The sequence below is a fragment of the Lynx rufus genome, unplaced genomic scaffold, assembly GCF_022079265.1.
Source record: "Lynx rufus isolate CCGP_SWC_20201006 ecotype Redwood Valley unplaced genomic scaffold, mLynRuf1.p SCAF_17, whole genome shotgun sequence".
NCBI classification, from domain to species: domain Eukaryota; kingdom Metazoa; phylum Chordata; class Mammalia; order Carnivora; family Felidae; genus Lynx; species Lynx rufus.
In genome coordinates this window covers 39,984,790-40,007,284 of record NW_025814831.1, presented here as the reverse complement: position 1 = coordinate 40,007,284, position 22,495 = coordinate 39,984,790, and the positions used below count along the sequence as shown (strand labels likewise).

The window sequence follows — 22,495 nt, the reverse complement described above, 5'->3', positions numbered from 1 at the left end:
GGTAATTAGATTTCAAATTTCTTCATTCACTTCAATCAGCTACCACTCACTGTTTCTACTGCTAAAATTTTTTTAGCAGCTGCATTGTTTTCTGTTAGCTCTGTTTTGTGGATTTATTCATTTTTAGCTTCTTACTTTCATGTTAGTGGCATTTTAGGAGAGAGCACTGATAAACTTATGTGCTCAATCCCATATTTTTTCCTGTTTTTTTTTTCATGAATCCAAGAATGTCTGTATTCTGTGGGAAATTACTATCATTTTCTAGTTGTAGAAATGAAAAGGAATAAAAAAAGTTAAAAGTGACTGTAGATTTGTTAAGTGTTACATATAGGTATCTCACAGTAAATTAAGTACAAAATATTGTTGAACAAAGAACAATAAATTAATCCAAATTGTTTTAAACCAGAACTGTTTCCATATAATATAGTGTCAATTGATATTTAATGTGTATCTTTAGACATTATGAAATACTTTTTAAAAGTTATTAAAGAATTAAATTATAATTCCCATAAAGTGTTAATAGAGTGTCATAGCATAGCTGCAGATTTTTTCTTTATTGAGACACAATTAACATATAATGCATGATAGTTTTTAAACAATTGTTAATACCTGCACTGCATACATGGCATTAACTGAAAACTCCTGTGAGAACTCTGCTTAAGCAAGTAAGGGAATTCATTGACTGATGAAACTAAAATGTCCTTGCACCGTCCCTCCATTTCTTACCTGCTGTGTTGCTTTTACTGTCTTCAAGTGTTCTTCCTGACAGCCTGCTTTGCCGTGGTCCCAGCTTAAGTTCAATAGAAAGGGAGAATTTTCCTTCCTGATAGTTAACTAGAACTCTAAAATGGAGTTATTCTGGCCATGATAGAGATCACATGCCCAAAATCAGTGGCCACGGGAATGTGAAACTTTTGACTAGGTCAGCGGCACATACCTGGAACCAGGCATAAAGTAGTTCCACTCAAAACATATGGTGGTAACTAGGGAACATAAATGTTACTAGAAGAAAGGAAAAATAGGTTATTAGACAGTAAGAAACAGTACTCATCCTTTACACCTGTTTCCCAGCCATGCAACTACAACTACATTTTAACCCAACAACTACATTTTTCACCCAGTTTGAGTAGTTGCTGATGACACTCCAGAGAGGCTTTCCTATTGTAAAGATAAAAGAGTATATATATGCAACAAGTGTTAAGCCAGCATTATGGTAAAGTACTTTATGATTTTTATTTTTCCTCCTCTTTGATTGTATATGCTTCTTTCCCTAAATTATCCATCAGTTGGATTCATTTTGTGATTCATTGTGGTTAATTGGATTTCTCACTCTCAAGGCATCCAAGTCAAGAAGGCACCGTCAAGTCAAACTTGACTCTTCTGACTCTGATTCTGCATCTGGTCAAGGACAGATCAAAGCAACTAGGAAAAAAAGAAATAAAGAAACATTGAAATCAGCAGGAAGGAAGATGTCTTCCAAAAACAGAGGTAACTTTTTAAAGTCTTTTTGAGACTCAACAAGGGATAATGGGTCTTATTCAAAGCCTCCCCTTACCATTTTTTTTAAGTTATATTCCTATTTTATTTTAATTTTTTAAAAATTCTTTATTTAAAAATTTTTTAAGTTCATTTATTTATTTTGAGAGAGAGAGAGAGAGAGAGAGAGAGAAAGAATGACATAGGGAAAGGGAGAGAGAGAATCCTAAGCAGGCTCCATGGTGTCAGCACAGAGCCCAATGCAAGGCTCAAACTCACAAACTGAGATCATGACCTGAGCTGAAATCAAGAGTTGGACACTTAACCAACTGAGCCACACAGGCACACCTATATTATTCTTTTCAAATATGTATTTTGTGTGATAATTATGGCCTTAGACAATTTTGCAGAACAAATACATCCAATGAAAACTGGACAAATTTACAAAGATAAACATGAGGCTAATAAAGCTATTACATCATATCAAACTTACCTATTTTTTCTTTATTAAAAAGGATTAGACACTTGTTTGAGAACCTTGTGAGATTTAATATAAAAAATAAATTAGTTATCTTAGATTCTTAGAATCTTACTGCTGAAAGGGACTCTAGGAGTCATCAAATTCATCATTTCATAGACGATGAGATTCAGTTCAGGTCCATACAGATTAAATAACTTGTCCAAAAGTCACGTAGCTATATAATTATAGAATCAGTCTAGAATTTCCAGAGTATACTTTATTAGTAATTTTTGTGTGTGAAATAATGTATTCTATAAACTGTATTTCCCTTTAGCTGCATTAGTTAAGATGCACCTTTTCTTTTAAAATAGTGTGTCTATAAAATTAACCTTGGTATGTGATTCCTAAAGAAATTACATTTTAATAGTTTAATTTTTAAGAAATTACATTAAGTATTACATATTCACCATACATACACACATAGCAGACTTAGGAGAAAATAAAAAAAAGCATTAGAAGCATTAGTAAATATTCAGTCTAGTATAAAACACTCCCAGCTTCTAGAGCAGTATATGAAAATATGTTACAGCCTTTTAGCATTGTTTTCCTTCTTATACTGAGGCAGTAGAAGGGGAATTGAAGTTAAATTCCTTTAACATAGTTCAGATATGATTAAGTTCAGTAACAGTTGCTTGAAGAACACTGAACATTCAGAGGAACAGATACCGTATTTGTTAAGGATAATCAGGAAATACTTCAAAAGCAGATTTCTTTAGTTCTTTTTTACAAGGCTAGCAGATATTGGGAAGAGAACTGTTAGACCAATCTCACTTATAAGTATTACTGATAAAAAAATTCCTGTTACATGTATCAGAAGAATCCCAGATATAAAACAACTTGACTGGGGTACCTGGGTGACTCAGTGGGTTAAGTGTCCAACTCTTGATTTTGGCTCAGGTCATGATTTCATAGTTCTAGAGAATCAAGCCCTGTGTCGGGCTGTGTGCAGACAACCTGTTTGGGATTCTGTCTCTCCCTCTGTATCTGCCCCCAGCCCCACTCACACATGCTCTCTCTCTCAAAATAAACATTAAAAAAAAAAAAAGAAAAAAAAAACACCTTGGTGCATTCATTCCAGGATGCAGGGATAGTGCAATTAGGAATCTCAATATAATTTGCCATATAAATAGGTTAAAGAGGAAAATGTAAATTCATTATAACACTTACCCAAGAAGATGTTTGATAAAATCTAGCATCCATTCTTAATTAAAAGAAGAATCCTCTAAATTAGGGGGTTAGCAAAACTGTTGTAAAGGGCCAGAGGGTAAATATTTTAGGCTTCATGGGCTGTCTGATTTCTGTCACATCTACTCAATTCTGCCATTGTAAGGTGAAAGTAACTACAGACAATATAGAAATAAATGAGTGTGTTTCAAAAAAAGTGTGTTACAAAAACAGGTGGTAGGCCAGATTTAGCCTGGGTCCATAGTTTGTCAATCCCTGCTCCAGATAAAAGAAGTAGATGGTTATTTCTTTAACTCAGTTTTAAAAAGTGTATGTCAAAAGGCCACCTCATGTTTGTTGGTAATATATAGAAGTATCACAATTGTATTTAATATTGATCTTGAAGGGCTAGGCCTATTAGTGTAATTAGGCAGGAGAGTGAAGTGAGATATGCTTTTTTATAAAGGTTATAAAATTACCATGATTTATAAATGACTGATTTTATGTTTAAAAGTATCTTAAAGAGAATTCACTGAAAAGAAAATAGTAACAAAAAATTTAGTAAGGTAAGGGATACTACTGTGGACCTTACAGAAATTAAGAGGACAATAAATAAAAATTGGGAATACCTTTTTTAAAAAATATTTATTTATTTTGATAGAGAATGTGTGAGTGGGAAAGAGGCAGAGCCTGATGTGAGGCTTGATCCCCAAAACCATGAGATCATGAGCTGAGCTAAAATCAAGAGCTGGACACTCAACTGACTGAGCCGTCCAGGTGTCCCTGAATACTTTTGTGCCAATAAGTTAGATAGCTTATATAAAATGGATATATTTTTTAAAAGACATTTCCAAAACCAATACAAGAAGAAATAGAGAATCTGAGTAGTTCTATGTTTACTAAAAAATTAAATTCCCAGATGGCTTTGCTGGGAATTCTAGCAAACACTTAAGAAAGGAATACTGTGAATCCTGTTCTTTCTGAAAAAACAAGAAAGAACACTTACCAGCTTATTGATACTATAAGAAAAGACAACTAAAGACCAATATCCCTCATGAAAGTAAATGTAAAAATCCTTACAAACTGTTAGCAAGTTGAATCCAACAGTATATTAAAAGGACAATTTGGTAGGACAAACTAAGGTTTATCCCAGGAATATCAGGCTGGTTTATTTAGGAAATAAACCAACATAATTCACCAAATTAGCAGAATAAAGGAGAAGGACTATATAATCATCTCAATAGATACAGACAAAATATTTGACAAAATCCAGCATCTACTCATGATAAAAGCTCTGGGAAAATTAGCGTTAGAAGGGAACTTCCTCACCCTGATAAAGGACTTCTGTGAAAAACTGTAACTAACATCATACTTAATGGTGAGACCATACTTTTCCCCTAAAATTGGAAACAAGGTAGGGATGACCGCTTGTTGCTCCTCTTACACATCATACTGGAGGTCCTAGCCAGTGAAGTAAGGCAAGAAAAGGAAGAATAGACATTTAGATTGGAAAGGAGGAAATAATACTATGTCTGTTTGCAAATGAAATTATTTCTTACACAGGGGCGCCTGGGTGGCGCAGTCGGTTAGGCGTCCGACTTCAGCCAGGTCACGATCTCGCGGTCTGTGAGTTCGAGCCCCGCGTCGGGCTCTGGGCTGACGGCTCGGAGCCTGGAGCCTGTTTCCGATTCTGTGCCTCCCTCTCTCTCTGCCCCTCCCCTGTTCATGCTCTGTCTCTCTCTGTCCCAAAAATAAATAAACGTTGAAAAAAAAAATTAAAAAAAAAAAAAAAAAAGAAATTATTTCTTACACAGAAACTCTCAAAAAATCTACACAGTAGCTACCAGAACTAATAAGTGAGTTTAACGAGGTCACAAGGTGCAGGGTTAGTATTTCTCTGTGCTAGCAATGGAATAATTGTCAATTGAAAAAAATGTTAAAAAGTATAACACCCAAAACACCCAATAACACCCAAAACACAAAATACCGTGGTATATAGGTAACAACATATGTTCGGGATCTGCATGCTGAAAACTACAAAACGATGAAAGAAATCAGAAAAATTAAGCAAATAGAGGGATAATATGGACTTCATGGATTAGAAGACCCAATACGTTAAGAGTCAACTAATCCCAAATTGTTCTGTAGCTTAAATGGAATCCCAATAGAGTTATTTTTTATAAATTAACAAACTAATTCTTAAGAATATAGGGAAATGAAGAGAAACCAGAGTAGCCAAAACAGTTTTGAGAAATAACTATAAAGCTTCAGAAATCAAGACTGTGCTCTCTGCAAAAAGACAGACATACAAGGTAATGGAAAAGAATAAGACATCCTAGAAATAGATCCATACTTCAATTTTATATTCATATGCAAAAAACAGACCCTCAACTCATACCTCTCATCATTTACAGAAATTAATTTAAAATGATCACAGACCTAAATATAAAACCTAAAATTATGAAACTTATAGACAAAAACATAGAAAATGTGGTCTTAGATTGGGCAAAGACTTTTATACATGACATAATAAATACAAGCCATAAAGGGAAAAAATTGACAAATTGGACTTGCCTCAAATTAAAATTCTTTGGAAGACACTGTTAAGAAAACGAAAATACCAGACTACAGACTGGAGAAAATATTTGTAAAATACAGACCTGATGGAGGTCTTGTATCCAAATATATAAAGAACCGTCCAAACTTAATAATAAACAAACAACCCAATTAAAAAATGGGCAAAAGATTTGAGCAGACACTTTGAAAAGAATATATAGATGGCAAATAAACATATCAAAAGATGTTTGACATCTTACAGTTATTAGGAATACAAATTAAAAGCATACTGACATTCTATTTTCCCTGTTGGAATGGCTACAAAAAACAAAAAACAAAACAAAAAAATTGGCAATAACAAAAGCTGATAAGGACACAAAACAGTTTGAACCTTTGTAGATTTCTGGTGGGAATCCAGAATGGTGTATAATCACTTTAGAAGACTGGCAGCTTCTAATAAAGTTAAACACACAACTTAACCATATGACCCAGGAGTCCTACTACTCCTTGGTATTTACCCAAGAGAAATGAAAAATTATATATTCACATAAAAATTTGTATGTAAAAGTTTATAATGGTTTCATTCATAATTGTGAAAGATTGTAGACAGCTTATATGTCTTCAACTGGTCATTGGATAAACCAACCGTGGAGTAAGCATCCAGTGGATACTATGCAGGAATAAAGAAACTACTGATAACATGTAATAGCATGGGCGACTCATATGTATTGTGCTAAATACGGTGCTAAATACATGAAGGAAGACAGATACAAAAGGCATATAAGCCATTCTGGAAAAGGCAAATCTGTAGGGGCAGAAAACATTACTGGTTGCTAGGAACTGAGGGTGGAGGGAGGTGTTGACTGCAAAAGGGCACAAGGGGGATTTTCGATGTGATAGAAGTGTTCTGTATGGTAATCACACAACTGCATTGTCCAAACTCCTAAACCTGTAATTGAAAATGGTGACTCTTGTTATATGTAAACAATACTTCAACAACCAAAACAAAACCAAATGAGAGGACATAAAGAAAAGAGTGATTAGTTTGATTATATGTAAAAATTCTGGAAGATTAAGACTTTTTTTCTAAGGTACCAAAGAGAACTTAGGTTTCAAAAGCTGCAGGAGCATTTTTTGTTAGTAATCAACCTTCACACAAGTGCAGAGAGAGGTCAACTGACCAGGCTGGTTTCTTAAACCCCTAAAAAACAGGTAGTGAAATAGGGTGTGTGTGTGTGTGTGTGTGTGTGTGTGTTTAATGTAGTTGAGGAACAAAGGAGAAGCAAGTGCAAGATGGGAAAGAAATTAAAGTGGTTTTTTTTAATGTTTTTTTTTTTTTTAATTTTTTTTCAACGTTTATTTATTTTTTTTGGGGGGGACAGAGAGAGACAGAGCATGAACAGGGGAGGGGCAGAGAGAGAGGGAGACACAGAATCGGAAACAGGCTCCAGGCTCTGAGCCATCAGCCCAGAGCCCGACGTGGGGCTCGAACTCCCGGACCGTGAGATCATGACCTGGCTGAAGTCGGACGCTTAACCGACTGCACCACCCAGGCGCCCCAATTTAATGTTTATTTTTAAGAGAGGGAGAGGGGGAGGTGCAGAGAAAGGGGGAGGGCAGAGGATATAAAGCGGGATCTGCACTGACAGCACAGAGGCCGATTCAGGGCTCCAACTTATGAACTGTGAGGTCAATGACCTGAGCTGGTCAGACGCTCAACTGACTGAGCCACCTAGGCGTCTCAATGAAAGTTTCTTTTCATCTTAAATATTTGGCAGGTGTAACTTATGAAATATCACTTCCTTCACTAACTGTATTTTATTACTTAATGTAGTTGAAACATTTTCATCACCTCTGAAATTAACTTTAAGAACTGGTTCTTTATCACATCCAAGATTTGTTACTGAATTTACTTAGAAGTATTAGGGAGGATTTAACCCGTGAGAAAGAAAGTGGCTCAGAAGGTATTGTAAATACTCTGAAGCAGAGGTGGTTTGTTAGTCTGTATGTTAATAGAGGTCCATCTGCTTACTTCATAGTTTCTTTTTAATCAAAAATTCATTTCCCTAATGTGAAAGGGTATTTTTGATTTCATGCTCTTTCCAAGAGACATCTTATATTCTATAAAATGCAAAAGAGTTTGTAAAACTACTTGCAGCACATATAATAATGTTAACATTTCTAATTTTAGGGAGCTCTTACCGGTTAGTAACAAAAGGGCCACCACTCAGTAGAAAAATTGGCTTAGGAGATGAGCAGGCAATTCACAAAGTGCAGTCAACATGCATATGAAGAGATAATTAATCTCAATAATTAATATAAATTAAAATATGATTTTTATATAATTTGTTAGATTGGCAAAGGTTAAGTATAAGTGAATACCCATTGATAGTGAATGTGTGAAGATGTAGAATCTGAATTTAAGTGGGAGTATAAATTGGCACATCCTTTTCAGACAGCAGTTTGGAATCATCTGTCAAAATTTTAAAGGTATGTGTCTTTCAATGTAGCAATTTAGTTTCTCGGAATTTATCCTTTACAAGTGACAAAAATAGGACATTCACTCCAGGATTATTTGAAATGGCAAGTACTAAACAACTCAAATGTATAACATTAAAAAGTTGGGTATATAAATTTGTCAGCCCATATAAAAGAATATTTTGTAGTTATTAAAAAGCTAGAGAAAGTTCTATGTATACTGACATGAAAATATGTTCAAAATCTATCAAGACATTGCTTAGTGAAAATGTTTTTTTATTTTTTTTAATTTTAAAGACTTTTTTTTTTTAAGTTTATTTGAGAGAGAGAGAGAGCGAGAAAGCATGGGAGGGGTAGAGAGACAGGGAGAGAGAGAGAGAATCCCAAGCAGGCTCCGCACTGTCAGTGTGGAGTCCAGTGCAGGGCTTGATCCTGCCAACTGTGAGATTGACCTGAGCTAAAATCAAGAGTTGGACGCTAAACTGACCGAATCACCCACGTGCCCCAAAAATGTCTTTTTAAAGAGGAGTATGATTGCATTTCTGTTCATAAAAATATATGTAGACATAAACACAATATATATCATTGAAGAAATCTAGAAGCTTTTTAACAGTGGTTAATTCTCAGGGATGGGATCATGGGGAATTTCCAAGTCCATAAATTTCTGTAATGTTTGAATTTTACGTGATAACTATATGTTACTTTAGTAATCGGGAAAATTCAGAGATTTTTTATTTTTAATAAAATAAATGTAACAATAATTTCATAGGCTTAAGACAAGTAGAGGGATTGGTATGAAAAAAAGGAAGGGTAGTTGGAAGTATAGAGTGACTACATTTTGCTTGGAGTGTAATGGATGGGTTGAGGAGTTAATGTAGAAAAATATGTTGAGGATTCTATTGTGACCAGCCCTGAAATGTGGAACCAGTAGACTTTGGTAGGCAGTGGGGAGTCATCTGAGACTTCTGAGCAAGAAAGTGGTATGACCAGTTTTCTTTGAAGAAAATCAATCTGGGAGTAGTATGGTGGGTAGGTGGGGACAAACTGTAAATAGGAACACTAAGTAAAAGGCTGTTTAGGAGTAATGAGCATCTGGCCAGGTGGTGGTAGGAATTAGACAAGCAGACGAACAGATAGGAGAACCAATGTCTATAACCAAACGTACATGCAATTTAGAGGTATGTCACCAAACACAGAGGCTGATGGAGAGGGGTGAGATAAGGATGCTTAATGCAACTGAAGGAATATTGATGCCTTTAACAGGAATAATGATCACAGGGTGAAGATTTCTTTTGGGGTAGAATTTGCCCTGATCTGCCTTTTCAGGTTCAATTCCTATAAGAGCCGTCTGGCACATAAGTAACTGCTCAGTGTATTGGCTGGATTTACCTAAATTTGTATTATTTAAGCTCCAGCTATATCTGTTCCCGATTCCTAGACCATAGCATGCACATTTCTAGGAGGACATCAATAATAGTAATGATATGGTTGTGAAGAAGATAGCGGCTATTATTTATGCCACATTTATGATCTGCCACAGTTTTTTCACATGTCCAAGGTCACCTAGCTATAAATAGAGCTGAGATTTGAATAGCATTCTGTTTGAATACAAGCCTGAATCTTTAATTGCTATACTTGCTGTTTCTCAGGTAACTGGAAATAAGGATATGGAGCTCAAATTAGACATGCAGTTAGGTACATTGTATTCTAGCTGCATGTCTAGTAACCATTTGTTTTGAGATTGAGCATTAGTCTTTAGTTATAATTGTGTCCCACAATGGTAGCTTTGAGCACAGTATAACCATCTACCTGATACCCTCTGGGGAGTTAGTGTTTGTGATAACTGAGGTTAATGATTTAAATGTCAAAATTTACTTTTTAAAAGTTTATTTATTCTGGTTAATATCTTTCTAAAACATTCTTCTCTATATATTTCTTGTTTTCTACAATGTGCACTTATTTTTATAATGAGAAAAATACTAAAATGTATTTTCTGCTCTCCTTTTTTCTAGAACAGTGTACCCTAAACATAAGTTTTCTCTTTACGACTCAGAGTTATCATCATAAGCATATTACATTACTGGGTTTTATAATAATTGTATCAAGAAATATGTTAAGGGGCACCTGGGGGGCTCAGTTGGTTAAGCATCCAACTTCGGCTCAGGTCATGGTCTCTCAGTTCATGAGTTCAAACCCCACGTCGGGCTCTGTGCTGACAGCTCAGAGCCTGGAGCCTGCTTCAGAGTCTGTGTCTCCCTCTCTCTGCCCCCTCCACCACTCGTGTGCTGTCTCTGTCTCTCTCTGTCTCAAAAATAAATAAACATTAAAAAAAATATGTTAAGTGTGGGGAAATTTATCTTTATACTTATGGCTTCATGATACAGTACTTTGTCAGCTCTTAGGTCTTGTTTTGTAAAAAGTTTTTCTGTTATATTTATTGTGGTGGGTGTCTTATTTCTACTCTCATTGTGGCTTGTTGCAATTTTTGGCCCTTTTGCTCCTTCTTAACCGTAATGGTTTAGGAAACTGGGTGGCCATTCAATTCAGTTTTTATGTACAATAAATGCAATCAGGTTCTGGATAAAGGCCTGGATAAATAAATGCAACATACTGGTGACTGAGTTCATAAGCTTTATTTACTGTGTGGACTTTGAGATAAACATCTGAAGTTTTGTGTGCCTACTTCCTGGTTCCTTGTATTTGTATTGTACTTCTTGGTTTGTATTTGGATTCCAAATACAAAAGCACTGTATTTGTTTTTAAGAGCTTTTAGAGAACGTTGCTTTTTAGTTTTTAAACTTAATGTAGAAATCCATCTCTAAAATGTAGTTAATCGTCATGTGACTAGATGAAAACTTGTTTCTCAGCTGTCAGTTTTTAACTCAGTCCTTTGACGTTGTTGGATAGATTGTTAGGTTGTAAATGTGAATTTAGGGAAAAACCATTAATAATGGATATGGATGGACATTGCTAAAAGATTGTGAAGAACAGTATCAGTAACTTTGAGTAGATTGTACTGATTATAATTCTGCAAATTGAAAAATTTTATAGGTTCAAGTTAAAAAAAAAGTGATTAGATATACAAAAAGATTTCCTAAAACTACCATCTTAAAAATCATGTAGTAATTTACTATAATTAATATTTATGATTTGCAAGTAAAGGCAAAATTCTATTTTAATGACTTGAAACTTGGTATTATTTTATTAAGCTTGAATTGTGTTTAAATGGAAGCTTATTACCGTTTACTCAACTCTACCTTAGAGCAGTCTATTCACTGCATAAAGTCTATACTCCATTAAGGTCCCAAGCATACATACGTTCAGAGTAGAAAGCTTAAACTTATTTTCATTTAATTTCTTGCCTTTTGCACTGATAGGTACATATTAGCATATGTGCTAAATGAAATACTGTGGTATAAAAAAAGTCAAATACATATTTAATCATTTAATAAATATTTGTTGAGGCTCTACTATATGCCAGGCACTTTTCTAAGTGCTGGGGGTACCTTAACTTAAATCAAAATCTATCTTTGTGAAACTTACATTCTAGTGGGAGGAGGCAGACCATAGAGAAAGAAATTCACATATAATAATAGATCAGGTGGTAAAAGGATTGGGGAAAAGAATAAGGCAGCGTAAGGAATAGAGAATGACTGGATGTGGGTGTTGATGTTGGGACCTAAAAATTACGTGCTAAATGGGACCTGATAAGACAACAGTGTTTCATAAATTTCTTCAGGCACCAGAAGGTTGATGTAGAAAAATCTTTTGGAAAATGGAAAGCCAATGGCAAATTATGACTAGAGAAATCTGTCTTGTAGAGTATATATAGTGAGAAAAGAAAGTATACATTTAAAAACAAGGCCATTAACCTTAAAATTAAATTTGTGATTAGTTAATAAAGTTGAAATAACACACATGATTATTCCCTGATGTCTGTAGATATAACCCGTGATGTGTGTGAATAAAGCTTGAGTAAGATACTCATGTTTGGTTAATTTCATTTTTCCCCTTTTTCTCCATTTTCTTTACTTTAATGGAAGACTTAGGTTATTTTCAAAGCATAGATACAAATGTATTAGTACTTAAAGACAGATACATGTTTTAAAATGCATATTTCTCTTTATCATTACAATTTTAGCTTTTAGTTTAAATATCTAATTTTTGTTATTGTAATAATGACATTATTTGTGTAAAAAGTTTCCTCAAAGACTAACATTCTTTGCTTTTGTATAAAATCATTTTCCCAACTATTTCCAGATGACATGCAGAATGTACATAAAGAAGATAAATCTTTAAGGCTGAGTATGCCTGTAATTACAGAAGAAGAAGAGGACAATGAAAGTTTTAGTGAAACAGGTACAGATGAAATTTTGTTAAGCTCCTGATGGAAGGTTTTGGTCTTAGAGTGTCAAGGTTTAGAGTCCTTAAAGAGCTTGATGGTTGGCTGTATATTCCTGTGGTACTTTCTTCTTTGACACTTGGGGAATTTTAGTATTAATCATACCATAAATCATGACACTTTAGTATACGTGCTGCCGAAGCGAGCACAAATCATGACACTTTAAATGTTAAGACAATAAATAAATGGAAAGGAGAGGTAGTGGTCGATTGGGGTGAGAAGTGAAGGTAACATTCTGTTATTAGTAAGTGAATATGCCTCATCATGAGGATGTCTGCTTGAGTACTCCTAACAAATGGCAAGGTTCACAAGTTACAAATTTTTGGATAAAACTTTAAAAAGATTTTATTGTTAAAAATAGTTATTTCAAATTCTAAGGAAAAATTTTCACCTATGAAATGATGATTGTAAGTATTTAGTGGTAAATTGCATGACGTGAATTAAAATGGCTATACCTTTTAGTGTAGCTGTAGTTTTCATAATTTGTAGTTTTATTAAACAACAGTTTAAATAATATTACCTCTGGTAATGATAGTATTACAGAGAATAAGTTATATTTAGCAGGCTAGGCTTGATAATTGGTAATCCAATAATGAATATAATGTGGATTAAGAATAATGCGTAAGGACTTGTTTCATTTTTGCTCTGTATTCATTCAGCATTTATTGAGTGCCTATCATGTTTCAAACACTTAGCTATGTACAGGGCTACAAAGACATATACTACTAGAATTTAAGAACCATTTTATTTTGATCACAGTTATGTAGATCTGAGCAGTGACTGGCTCATAGTAGACTTAAGTAAATGTTTATTGAATGAATCAGATCAGTCTGTGCCTTCAAGAACCTTACAGTTTAGTTAGGGAGAAAAACAACCCAGTTCATTATGGTAGAAACAGGGTGTTATTCAAGTATGTAGAAGACAAAGAATAGACATTTAAAAGGGAATATTTGTACCTTGAGAAATGTGAGTGCTTCTGTGATTTGCTTATGGCAGCGTAAAATAGTTCTTTACAATCTTGTGATGAATTTCACAATAGTTTCTTTCTAGTCTTGGTTGGCAGCTTTATTTTGTGAGTCAACAATTAAACACACATACACATTTTTATGGCTGTTTGGCAAGTCCCATTTTTGTCAGTTTGTGGGGCACCTGGGTGGCTCAGTCGGTTTAGCCTCCGACTCTTGATATCAGTTTAGATCATGATTTCACTGTTCGTGGGACTGAGCTGTTAGCGCAGAGCCTGCTTGGGATTTGTTCTCTCTGCCCCTCCCCCCTCTCAAAATAAATAAATAAACATTAAAAAAAATAAAATCTTTCAGTTTGTGATTTCTAAAAATTTGGTTAAATCATGACATATGCACATGATTTAACAATTAAAATGATTTTATAATATTCATTATAAGAAGCCACAGTCTTCTGACTTTGACTCCTATTTCATTCTTTCTTCATCATTTTTGACTCTTTATTGTTTTGGTGTTTATTACCTCCATGTCTTTAAATAACAGGTGTATTTTGTCACTTCTTTTGTGGATTATCTCTTGACTTTCCACTGAGGAAGGCAAGGATTTAAGTCTCTTTAATATATTTTTCACATCCCACCTCAAACACATGTATACTTCCCAGTTCCCAGCCTCCCAATTTAATTATTATTTTACTTATATCAGTATTCAGCATTTACAAAACATTACTGGCAATAGAGCCATGTAATATAGTATGATTCTTCCTTAATCTGTAGATTTGTTATTTTTCCTTATTTTTTGCCTTATTTATTTTTTCTATAGACTTAACACTGATTTTTCCTCAAACTTTTCCTCATTTGTATAAATCTCCTCTTAGGACATTCACACACATGAGGCATTTTGTCAGTTTCATCTTTTTAAAGAAGTCTCTTGCTGACCTCTGAACCTACTTTACTGTGGAAAGTTTGCTGTCTTGGTCTGCTGCACTCCATCCTGGCCATTGCTCTCTTCTAGGAATCTAGAAGATTGCTGGAATCTCTTTTTCTTCTTAGTTTCTTCCTTGTTTTTTCTCATTCCTTTTCCTGTCACTCCTCTTTTGTTTCTCATTGGTGGGGAATATTTCACTTCTTCACATCTTTCATAATTTTCATGTTTTTGTATCTTCTGTTATTTTGTTTTAATGATCTGTAATTTTTAGGTTCACAGCTATTTCTAGATAAACACTCAGTTGAGTGTTAGTTGTGGCATCTGCTGTTGTATCCGAAAAGATGTATGGTACTAGGGGTTTGGGTTACATTTTCAGGTTTAATTGAAATGAAAATCACATCTTTATCTCTCTTTGCACTGGTCTGTATACCTTTCAGATCTGGTTTACTGGGTTTGTGTTAGTTATAGGGAGAGCATACCCCTATGAAACAACTTCAAAGTAGCCAATTATTAAATAGGATTTAGGAAGACTAGGACCTACCTTAGTAGATTTTCAACTGCAGTATATCCTTTTGAAGAAAATCATGTATGTTGGTTTAGGATTTATTTTTGGAGCTTTGTTTGAAGGCATTCCAATTAAGCAGCTATATAGTTTAAATGTATGTTATCAGTTAAAGTATTATTTTTTAGACCTGACAGACTTCTTAATTTTATGTCTTTAGAGTTCACGGCACCCAAGAGGAAAAGAAAATCCAGAACAAAGAACCTGGTGTAGAGTTCTTAATTTTGACCTTTCTGAAAGAAGAAAAGATTATATTTTTTGTATATTGAACAGGAAGACTGTCAGTATTAAAAATAATTCTTCTGGGAAACTGTAGGTTATTTCTTTGAAATGACAATATCTTAACATAGTTCTATACTAAAGGAACAAAAAAATAGAAATAAAAATTTACTTCAGAATTTAACTTTAACATTTCTGTTTATGAAGTCTGCATAAATGGAAATAAAGTTTGGATTTAGAATGTAAAAGAAATAATCCTGTTATGTGCAGATTATTACTGTTTCTGAAAACTTTTTGTGATGTTTTATTACTACAGTTCTGATAATATTAACTATTTAAAATACTTGTTCTTGAAATAGTAATGTTTATTACATGCAAGTGGTTAATTATATTTATAGTCTGGTAATGGATTTCTTTATGATGTGTATTAACTATTCTATATATTGTATGGTTGAGTGCAATACAATTTTTGCCTTATTTGCTTTATTTTTAAACCTATGAAACTTCTGTGGTCCGTAACTTAAATGATTGATAATTTAGGAAGCTCAGTTTCTACTTCTGCAATCAATTAAATATTCTCTGGTGCTTGTTTCAAAGCTCCCTTTGGCCTAACATTTATGAATGTATGTATGTTTGTTTGTGTATATATAGATACATGTAGGCATGTGTCCATATGTACATACATGATTAGTTCAGTACATTATTTAAATACATTTAAATACTAATTATTTCTGACAAAACCTTTAAGAGTGGTAATGTGAATTCTAGAATGTGTCGTACATACAGAAAAAAATGTCTATAGCTTTGTGGATGTGCCTCTGTTTAATTTCTCATTTAAGACCTTTAAATGGAGATCACTTAAGTTATGTTGTTTGAATTGCTGCCATTAGCAGACCATCTCCGACCATGTAGTTGGCTCCGCCTGTCTTACAGTTGAGTATACTCCATGTTGTCTTCTAGCATTGTAAATTCAGGAATTTTGAAAATGTCCTGTGAGTGAAAATGTGTGATATCTGTCATCTTTTAAAATCAAAATACTAATACTAGCCCAAATAAACTTTTATAAGAATCTATGATATCACATTTGTTATAAAAAAAAATTGTTTCCCCTGATTTCAGATATTCCCAGTAGTAGATGGGGTGGTTTTCATAATATGGACATTGGGTAGAGCTTCTGGGATTTAAAAATTCTAGTGTTGGGGCACTTGGAGGTATGGATCTGTTATTGGCCTCTTGTGTACTAGGTTACTTACTAGAGCTTGTCTGATCATTAACATTTACAGACATTGTAAAGCTAAAGTTGCCCTCTGTTTTCGCATAATAGTAGTTACAAAATACAAGGTTGTCATTTCACTTATACAATGAAGAAACTCTGTCTTAAGATGGTAAGTGCCTGGCCCACATTCACAGCGTTCGTAAGTGATGCATCTGGGATACAAATACAGGACTCTTGCCTATAATTTCAGTGTCATTTTACATAAGACAAAAGAACTGGAAATCCAGAGGAATACTCTGGACTGTAAGCAATAATACCCTATTTCACAGTGGCTTAAGCAGTAAGGAAAGTTTAAAACCAGTTAAGTCTCAGTGTAGGGTGGGTCTGAGTTATCAAGTACGTCTGTCCCATGATGGCTTCATATGCCAGGTTTGGGTCCTCAGGGAAAGCTGTATTTCTGCGTAGGGAACTGTTCACCAGCCAAGTTCCCAGATGTCAGCCAGGGACCAGCCTTGCAAGCCAACCTTTCTAAGGATTGCAGTCTCAGGCCTGCTGGGGTGCCTCTTTTGTGCACAGATTCGTCTCATTTTTCACTATTTCAAACAGTGCTGTGTTGAGCTTCATGTGTATATCTTGGCTCACTTAGGCTGGGATTTCTGTTGGATAAACTACACATGAATTTGCATGTTGTACTATGTGACTATATGTAAAATTTTGTCAATTATTGCCAAATTGAAATCCAAAAGGACTGCCAATTTACTTTCCTCCTAACAGTATTTACAAAGGACTTGCCACGTCTCCGTTACACTTGCTATCAATCTGTAATTTTTGCCAGTTGAATATAGCCTGAATCTTAACAGCAGAAAATGTAGAAAGACCATTAAAAGTAACAAAATTGTATTAAACAGTTGCGAGTTGTTATATGGCCACATCTGACACAGTATAATGCTTTAGCTGATAGCAAGTTTTTCATGAATATATGATGATGATAGCATGTGAATCACTTGATAATTTGCTTTAAATATGAAATTGAAGTTTATTAAATAGAATTCAAATAGAAAATATTTGTGTTTAACAGTGGGATTTCAGAATTAAAATGTGGTGTCATAATACTTGCTACCTACTAAATTAAGTTCTTTGTATTGTCAACTTGATTATAATGCTGCTTCAAGTCATAAATATATGATTTTAATATTAAATACTTACTAATTTTTTATGAGGAAGAGCAGTTGTGTGGCAGTGTTTATAGTCACAAGATATATTTTAAAACCATTCCAGGGGTACCTGGGTGCTCAGTCAGTTAAGCTTCTGACTCCTGATTTCTGCTCTGGTTATGATCTTATGGTTCATGGGATCAAGCCCCACGTTGGGCTCTGCACTGACAGCATGGAGCCTGCTTGAGATTCTCTCCCCCAGTCTCTCTGCCCCTCCCCCTGTTTCAGGCTCTCTCGCGCTCTTTCATTCTCTCAAAAATAAATAAATAAACATTAAAATTCCACTTTCAGAAATCTTAATATATGAAAGTACTGTTCAAAGTAGAGGCTTGGAATTTGATGTCATATGCCTTTAATGTCATATGCCAGGCTTACTTGGAGAATTTAAAAACAAGCCATGAATAAAAGAAGTGGAGCCATACAGGAAATGGAGCTTGTGTAGATACTGATTAGGGCAACATTTTTCACTTTGAAAACAAGATATTGTAATTTATGTCTTCAGAAGAAAGTGACCCTGTGTGTTTTCTTTTCTGATACTCTTGAATTTATGTTGTAAGCACACCCATGATCCCATCTGGGTTTATAACCCCTTAATGCCTCAAAGGCTCCCTGTGAGTGGACATTTTTAACGTGGGGAAACATCCCCAGTCTCTTTAATACCCGGTTAAAGTGCTTATTCCCTGAAACGGACACGGTTGTATCATCCGCAAGCTCTTTCTTACTGCCAAAGGAGAGATCATGAACCAACTTTTAGGCAAGGATTTTGTTTTCTTACAGGCATTTCCAGAACAGTGGTACAATAGGGAAATGTATTTAAAAATGCATTTATCTAAATGATTTGTATACCTGTAATTTTCTGAACTAGAAACTAGGGAGTCAAATATTTGTATCCTAGTTCTGCCACTAGGATTCATTATGTATCCTTAAAAAATTCCTTTTTGTTTAAATCCTTTTCTCAGTTGTAAATTCAAGATGATACAGAACTATTTTACTAACTTGTTAAAAATATTTAGAATTGCATAATGCTTTGAAAATGCAAAGATATGAATGCTAAATTTCAAAACAATAACAGCTGGAAAGTAAGCTTTTAAAAAGTACTCGAATGCCAAGGAAACCAGAGTGATTTATTCGTTTTTAATGTGATTTTTGAGGTGATTTTCTTAGGCCCATAATTGGAAGCTTATGTGTTTACACAGATTTTCAGATTGACATGAGACAGGGCTCTCGGCTCAACGGACAAGGAGAGCCTGCTTTCCTTTTTGTCAAGGTGGATTAGCTACAATATATATCCTCTAATAACCTATTTTGGTTTTGACAAAAAGATTCACAAATATATAGAGAGATCAGCTATCTTTAAGTATCTTTAAAAATGAGCTTTATGAACTGAAAATTAACTTTTGCTTTCACCTTTGTAAAGAGCCTAGGAAAATAAGCAGAATTGTTAATGCCTTCCTAACTTCCCCTTGATTCTTGAATTACAGTTCCAAGAATGCTTGCTTTTTAAATGGCATTGAGAAGACTGTGGTGTGTGCTTAACTATTCACATTTTCATTTATCTTCTGAACTATGTAGTAATTTTCATTGCACATTAAAAAAATTCCCTGTATTAAAGTAAATACTCAAGCCTCAGACTGTATAGCCTTTTTGTGTAGTAATGTAGTATTTTTTTATGCCTGAATTGTTTTTCATGTGCTGTATATTGCAGGTCTGGGTTTTGTTTTGTTTTTCTTCTTAAGATAAATTTGGACAGGCTCCTTTTGGTTGCAAGAAATAAAGGCACATTCATATTATCTTAAGTGCTGGAGGCTTATTTTAAAATATAGAGGATAAAATGAGAGGCAACCATCTCAGAGGCAAAGCTTCTTGGACACCTGGAAAAACAGCTCTTTGTCACGTAGTGAACACAGGAGCTCAGATGGCTGGGTTGTGTCCACATCTTTGAAATGGGTGCTGTGTAGTCCCAGTATGCATACTCTTATTCATGTGTTTTCCAGCTTCTCTCTGTAAATTTCTCTGTCTGCTACTCCTACTGCTCCCAAAAGAGGATCTGAATAAGCCCAAACAGAGCTTCCTGATAGGGCAGAGATTATTCTGCTGGGTTATTCTGGCCTCCATTATGTCTACCCTCCATGGCAGAGATCTCTGGTACAATCTGTTGTGGCCAGTGTAACAGGGTCACAAGGCACAGGGCACAGCAAATTATGTGGAAAGACCCAACTCTGGCAGCTTTCTTTAGAAGAGGTGAGCCCACAGGCCTTTTGAATCTCAAGAATTTCTCAGTCCATTCATGGTTTAAAATGATTGGGGCGCCTGGGTGGCCCAGTCGGTTAAGCGTCTGACTTCAGCTCAGGTCATGATCTCGTGGTCTGTGAGTTTGAGCCCCACGTCGGGCTCTGTGCTGACAGCTCGGAGCCTGGAGCCTGCTTCAGATTCTGTGTCTCCCTCTCTCTCTCTCTGCCCCTCCCCTGCTCATGCTCTGTCTCTGTCAAAAATAAACATTAAAAAATTTTATTAAAAAATAATAAAATAATGATGTTATAAATTATCGATATTGCAACTAAGTGAAGTAATCAAGTGGTGGCAAAAATGTTCACTTGACAACAGGAGCATTGCACAGTGGTTAGGAGAAATTGGTCAGGGGCCAGAGTGGGTTTGCCCTGAGGTTACAGTGTGTACCTGTGACTTCATAAAATCTACCTGTAGATTCACTCAGTATAATTCCATTTAGACCTCCTCTCCATTGTGATATTGTTACATATTTTACTTCTGTATGTTCTAAACCTCATTATACATTTTAATTCTTGCTGTAAACACAAAAAAATGAGAAGAAATTGTAGACATTTACCCACATCTGAACCTTTTCCAGCTCTCCTCTTTCCTTCATGCAAACCTAGACTTGCATTTGGAATAATTTTCCTTCAGTCTGAAGAACTTCTTTTAATATGAATTTCTTTTTTTTTTTAATTTTTTTTTCAACCTTTATTTATTTTTGGGACAGAGAGAGACAGAGCATGAACGGGGGAGGGGCAGAGAGAGAGGGAGACACAGAATCGGAAACAGGCTCCAGGCTCTGAGCCATCAGCCCAGAGCCCGACGCGGGGCTCGAACTCACGGACCGCGAGATCGTGACCTGGCTGAAGTCGGACGCTTAACCGACTGCGCCACCCAGGCGCCCCTAATATGAATTTCTTGTAGTTCAGCTGCATTGGAAACACATTCTATCAGGTTTTGTTGGTCTGAAATCTCTTTATTTCAGCTTCATTTCTAAAAGGTATTTTTGCTGGTATTTGAATTCTAGGTTAACAGCTTCTCCTTTGGCGCTTTAAAGATTGGTCCATTGCCTTCAGCCTTCTTCCTTGTGTCTGACGTGAGGTTAGTTTCCATTCCTGCTGTTATTCCCTTATATATGATATGCTGTCTTTGGATGCTTTTATGACTTTGTCTTTGTTTTTGGTTCTCAACAATTTATGACATGCCTGCTGTGGTTTATATTCTCTGTGTCCTACACACCATACCGGGCTCACTCCTCTCTAGGATTCCAAGTACATGTGTGTTGACTGCTTGATAGGGTCCCACAGGTCATCGTGGCTTTTGTCCCCACAATAATTTTTCTCTCTGTGCTTCAGACAGGATGGTTCCTTTTGACTTGTTTCCGAATTGATGAGTCTTTAATTCTAATGTAGTCAATCTGAAGTTAGTCTATCCAATAACTTAAATTTTAGGTGTTGGATTTTTCAATTTTAGGATGTCCCTGGGTTCTTTTCCATGGTTTTCATACTTCCACTGAAATTCTCCATTTCTTTACCCACTATTTTCATCTTTTACTACAGATTGTTTAACATACTTATCTAGTTATTTTCAAGTCTTTGCTAGTTCCAACATTTGGTTCATCAGTGTTTGTGTTTCATTGGCTGATTTTTTTTTTTTCCTACTAAGGGTCACATTTTCCTGTTTCCTTCCTTGTCTAGTAATTTTTTATTGTATAATGATACACGTCAGAGATTCTGGATTCTATTATTTCCCTCTGAAGAGTGTTTTGTTCTAGGAAGCAGTTAAATGACTGACAGCATCTTGAACTTGTAAGAGGTTTGACTGTAAGCTTTGTTACAGGGGATCTATTTTGGTTTTGTTCTTAGTTTTAGGGAAAATACCTCATTTCTGGTACATGGCTCTTATTTCTAAGGTGTGGCCCTTATGAAGTTTTACCAGAAAGCCTGGAGTGTTTGCCACATCACTATATCCTGGCAAGGCTTGAACTTTGAGCTCTTCAGCAGTTCACCTGCCTTGGAATCATTGGAGTTATTGCCTGCTTTCAGCCTAAGCTGTGAGGGCATTTTACACTCACATTTTGGGGGTGGCCCTCTCTATAATCACTGCCCTGGGGGATTTCCCATCTCGATTTCTAACCACTCTGACAACCCAGGCTTCCTTCCTGATTCCTCAGGTCTGTAGGACTCAGGCAGGAAGACCTGTTCCACTGTACCCCTGTTCACTCAGGGGTGAAGTTATATGAACATGACTCTCTCCTTTCAAGGATTGCATCCCCGGGGGCACCTGGGTGGCTCAGTCGGTTAAGCATCCGACTTTGGCTCAGGTCATGATCTCACAGCTCATGAGTTCGAGCCCCGCACTGGGCTCTGTGCTGACAGCCCAAAACCTGCTTTGGATTCTGTGTCTCCTTCTGTCTCTGCCCCTGCCCCACTTGCTGTCTCTGTCAAAAATAAACATTAAAAAAAAAAAAAAAAAGGATTGCATCCCCTATATTTTTATCACAGAAAAGAATGAGATGATAGCCTCCATTT

The 22,495-nt window shown here is 35.4% G+C and overlaps 1 protein-coding gene across 4 annotated transcripts in view; it reads left to right on the top strand.

The window, feature by feature from the left end:
• SNAPC1 (small nuclear RNA activating complex polypeptide 1) overlaps nt 1-17,639 on the top strand; it is a 34,446-nt gene extending 16,807 nt beyond the window's left edge. For all 4 annotated transcript variants that reach the window (XM_047079547.1, XM_047079548.1, XM_047079545.1 and 1 more), the window contains 3 exons: nt 1,338-1,488; nt 12,455-12,553; nt 15,205-17,639. In XM_047079547.1, the coding sequence (XP_046935503.1) occupies nt 1,338-1,488; nt 12,455-12,553; nt 15,205-15,257 (303 nt within the window). In that variant the 3' untranslated portion in view covers nt 15,258-17,639. The remainder of the gene's footprint in view (nt 1-1,337; nt 1,489-12,454; nt 12,554-15,204) is intronic.
• Nucleotides 17,640-22,495: the final 4,856 nt, after the last annotated feature.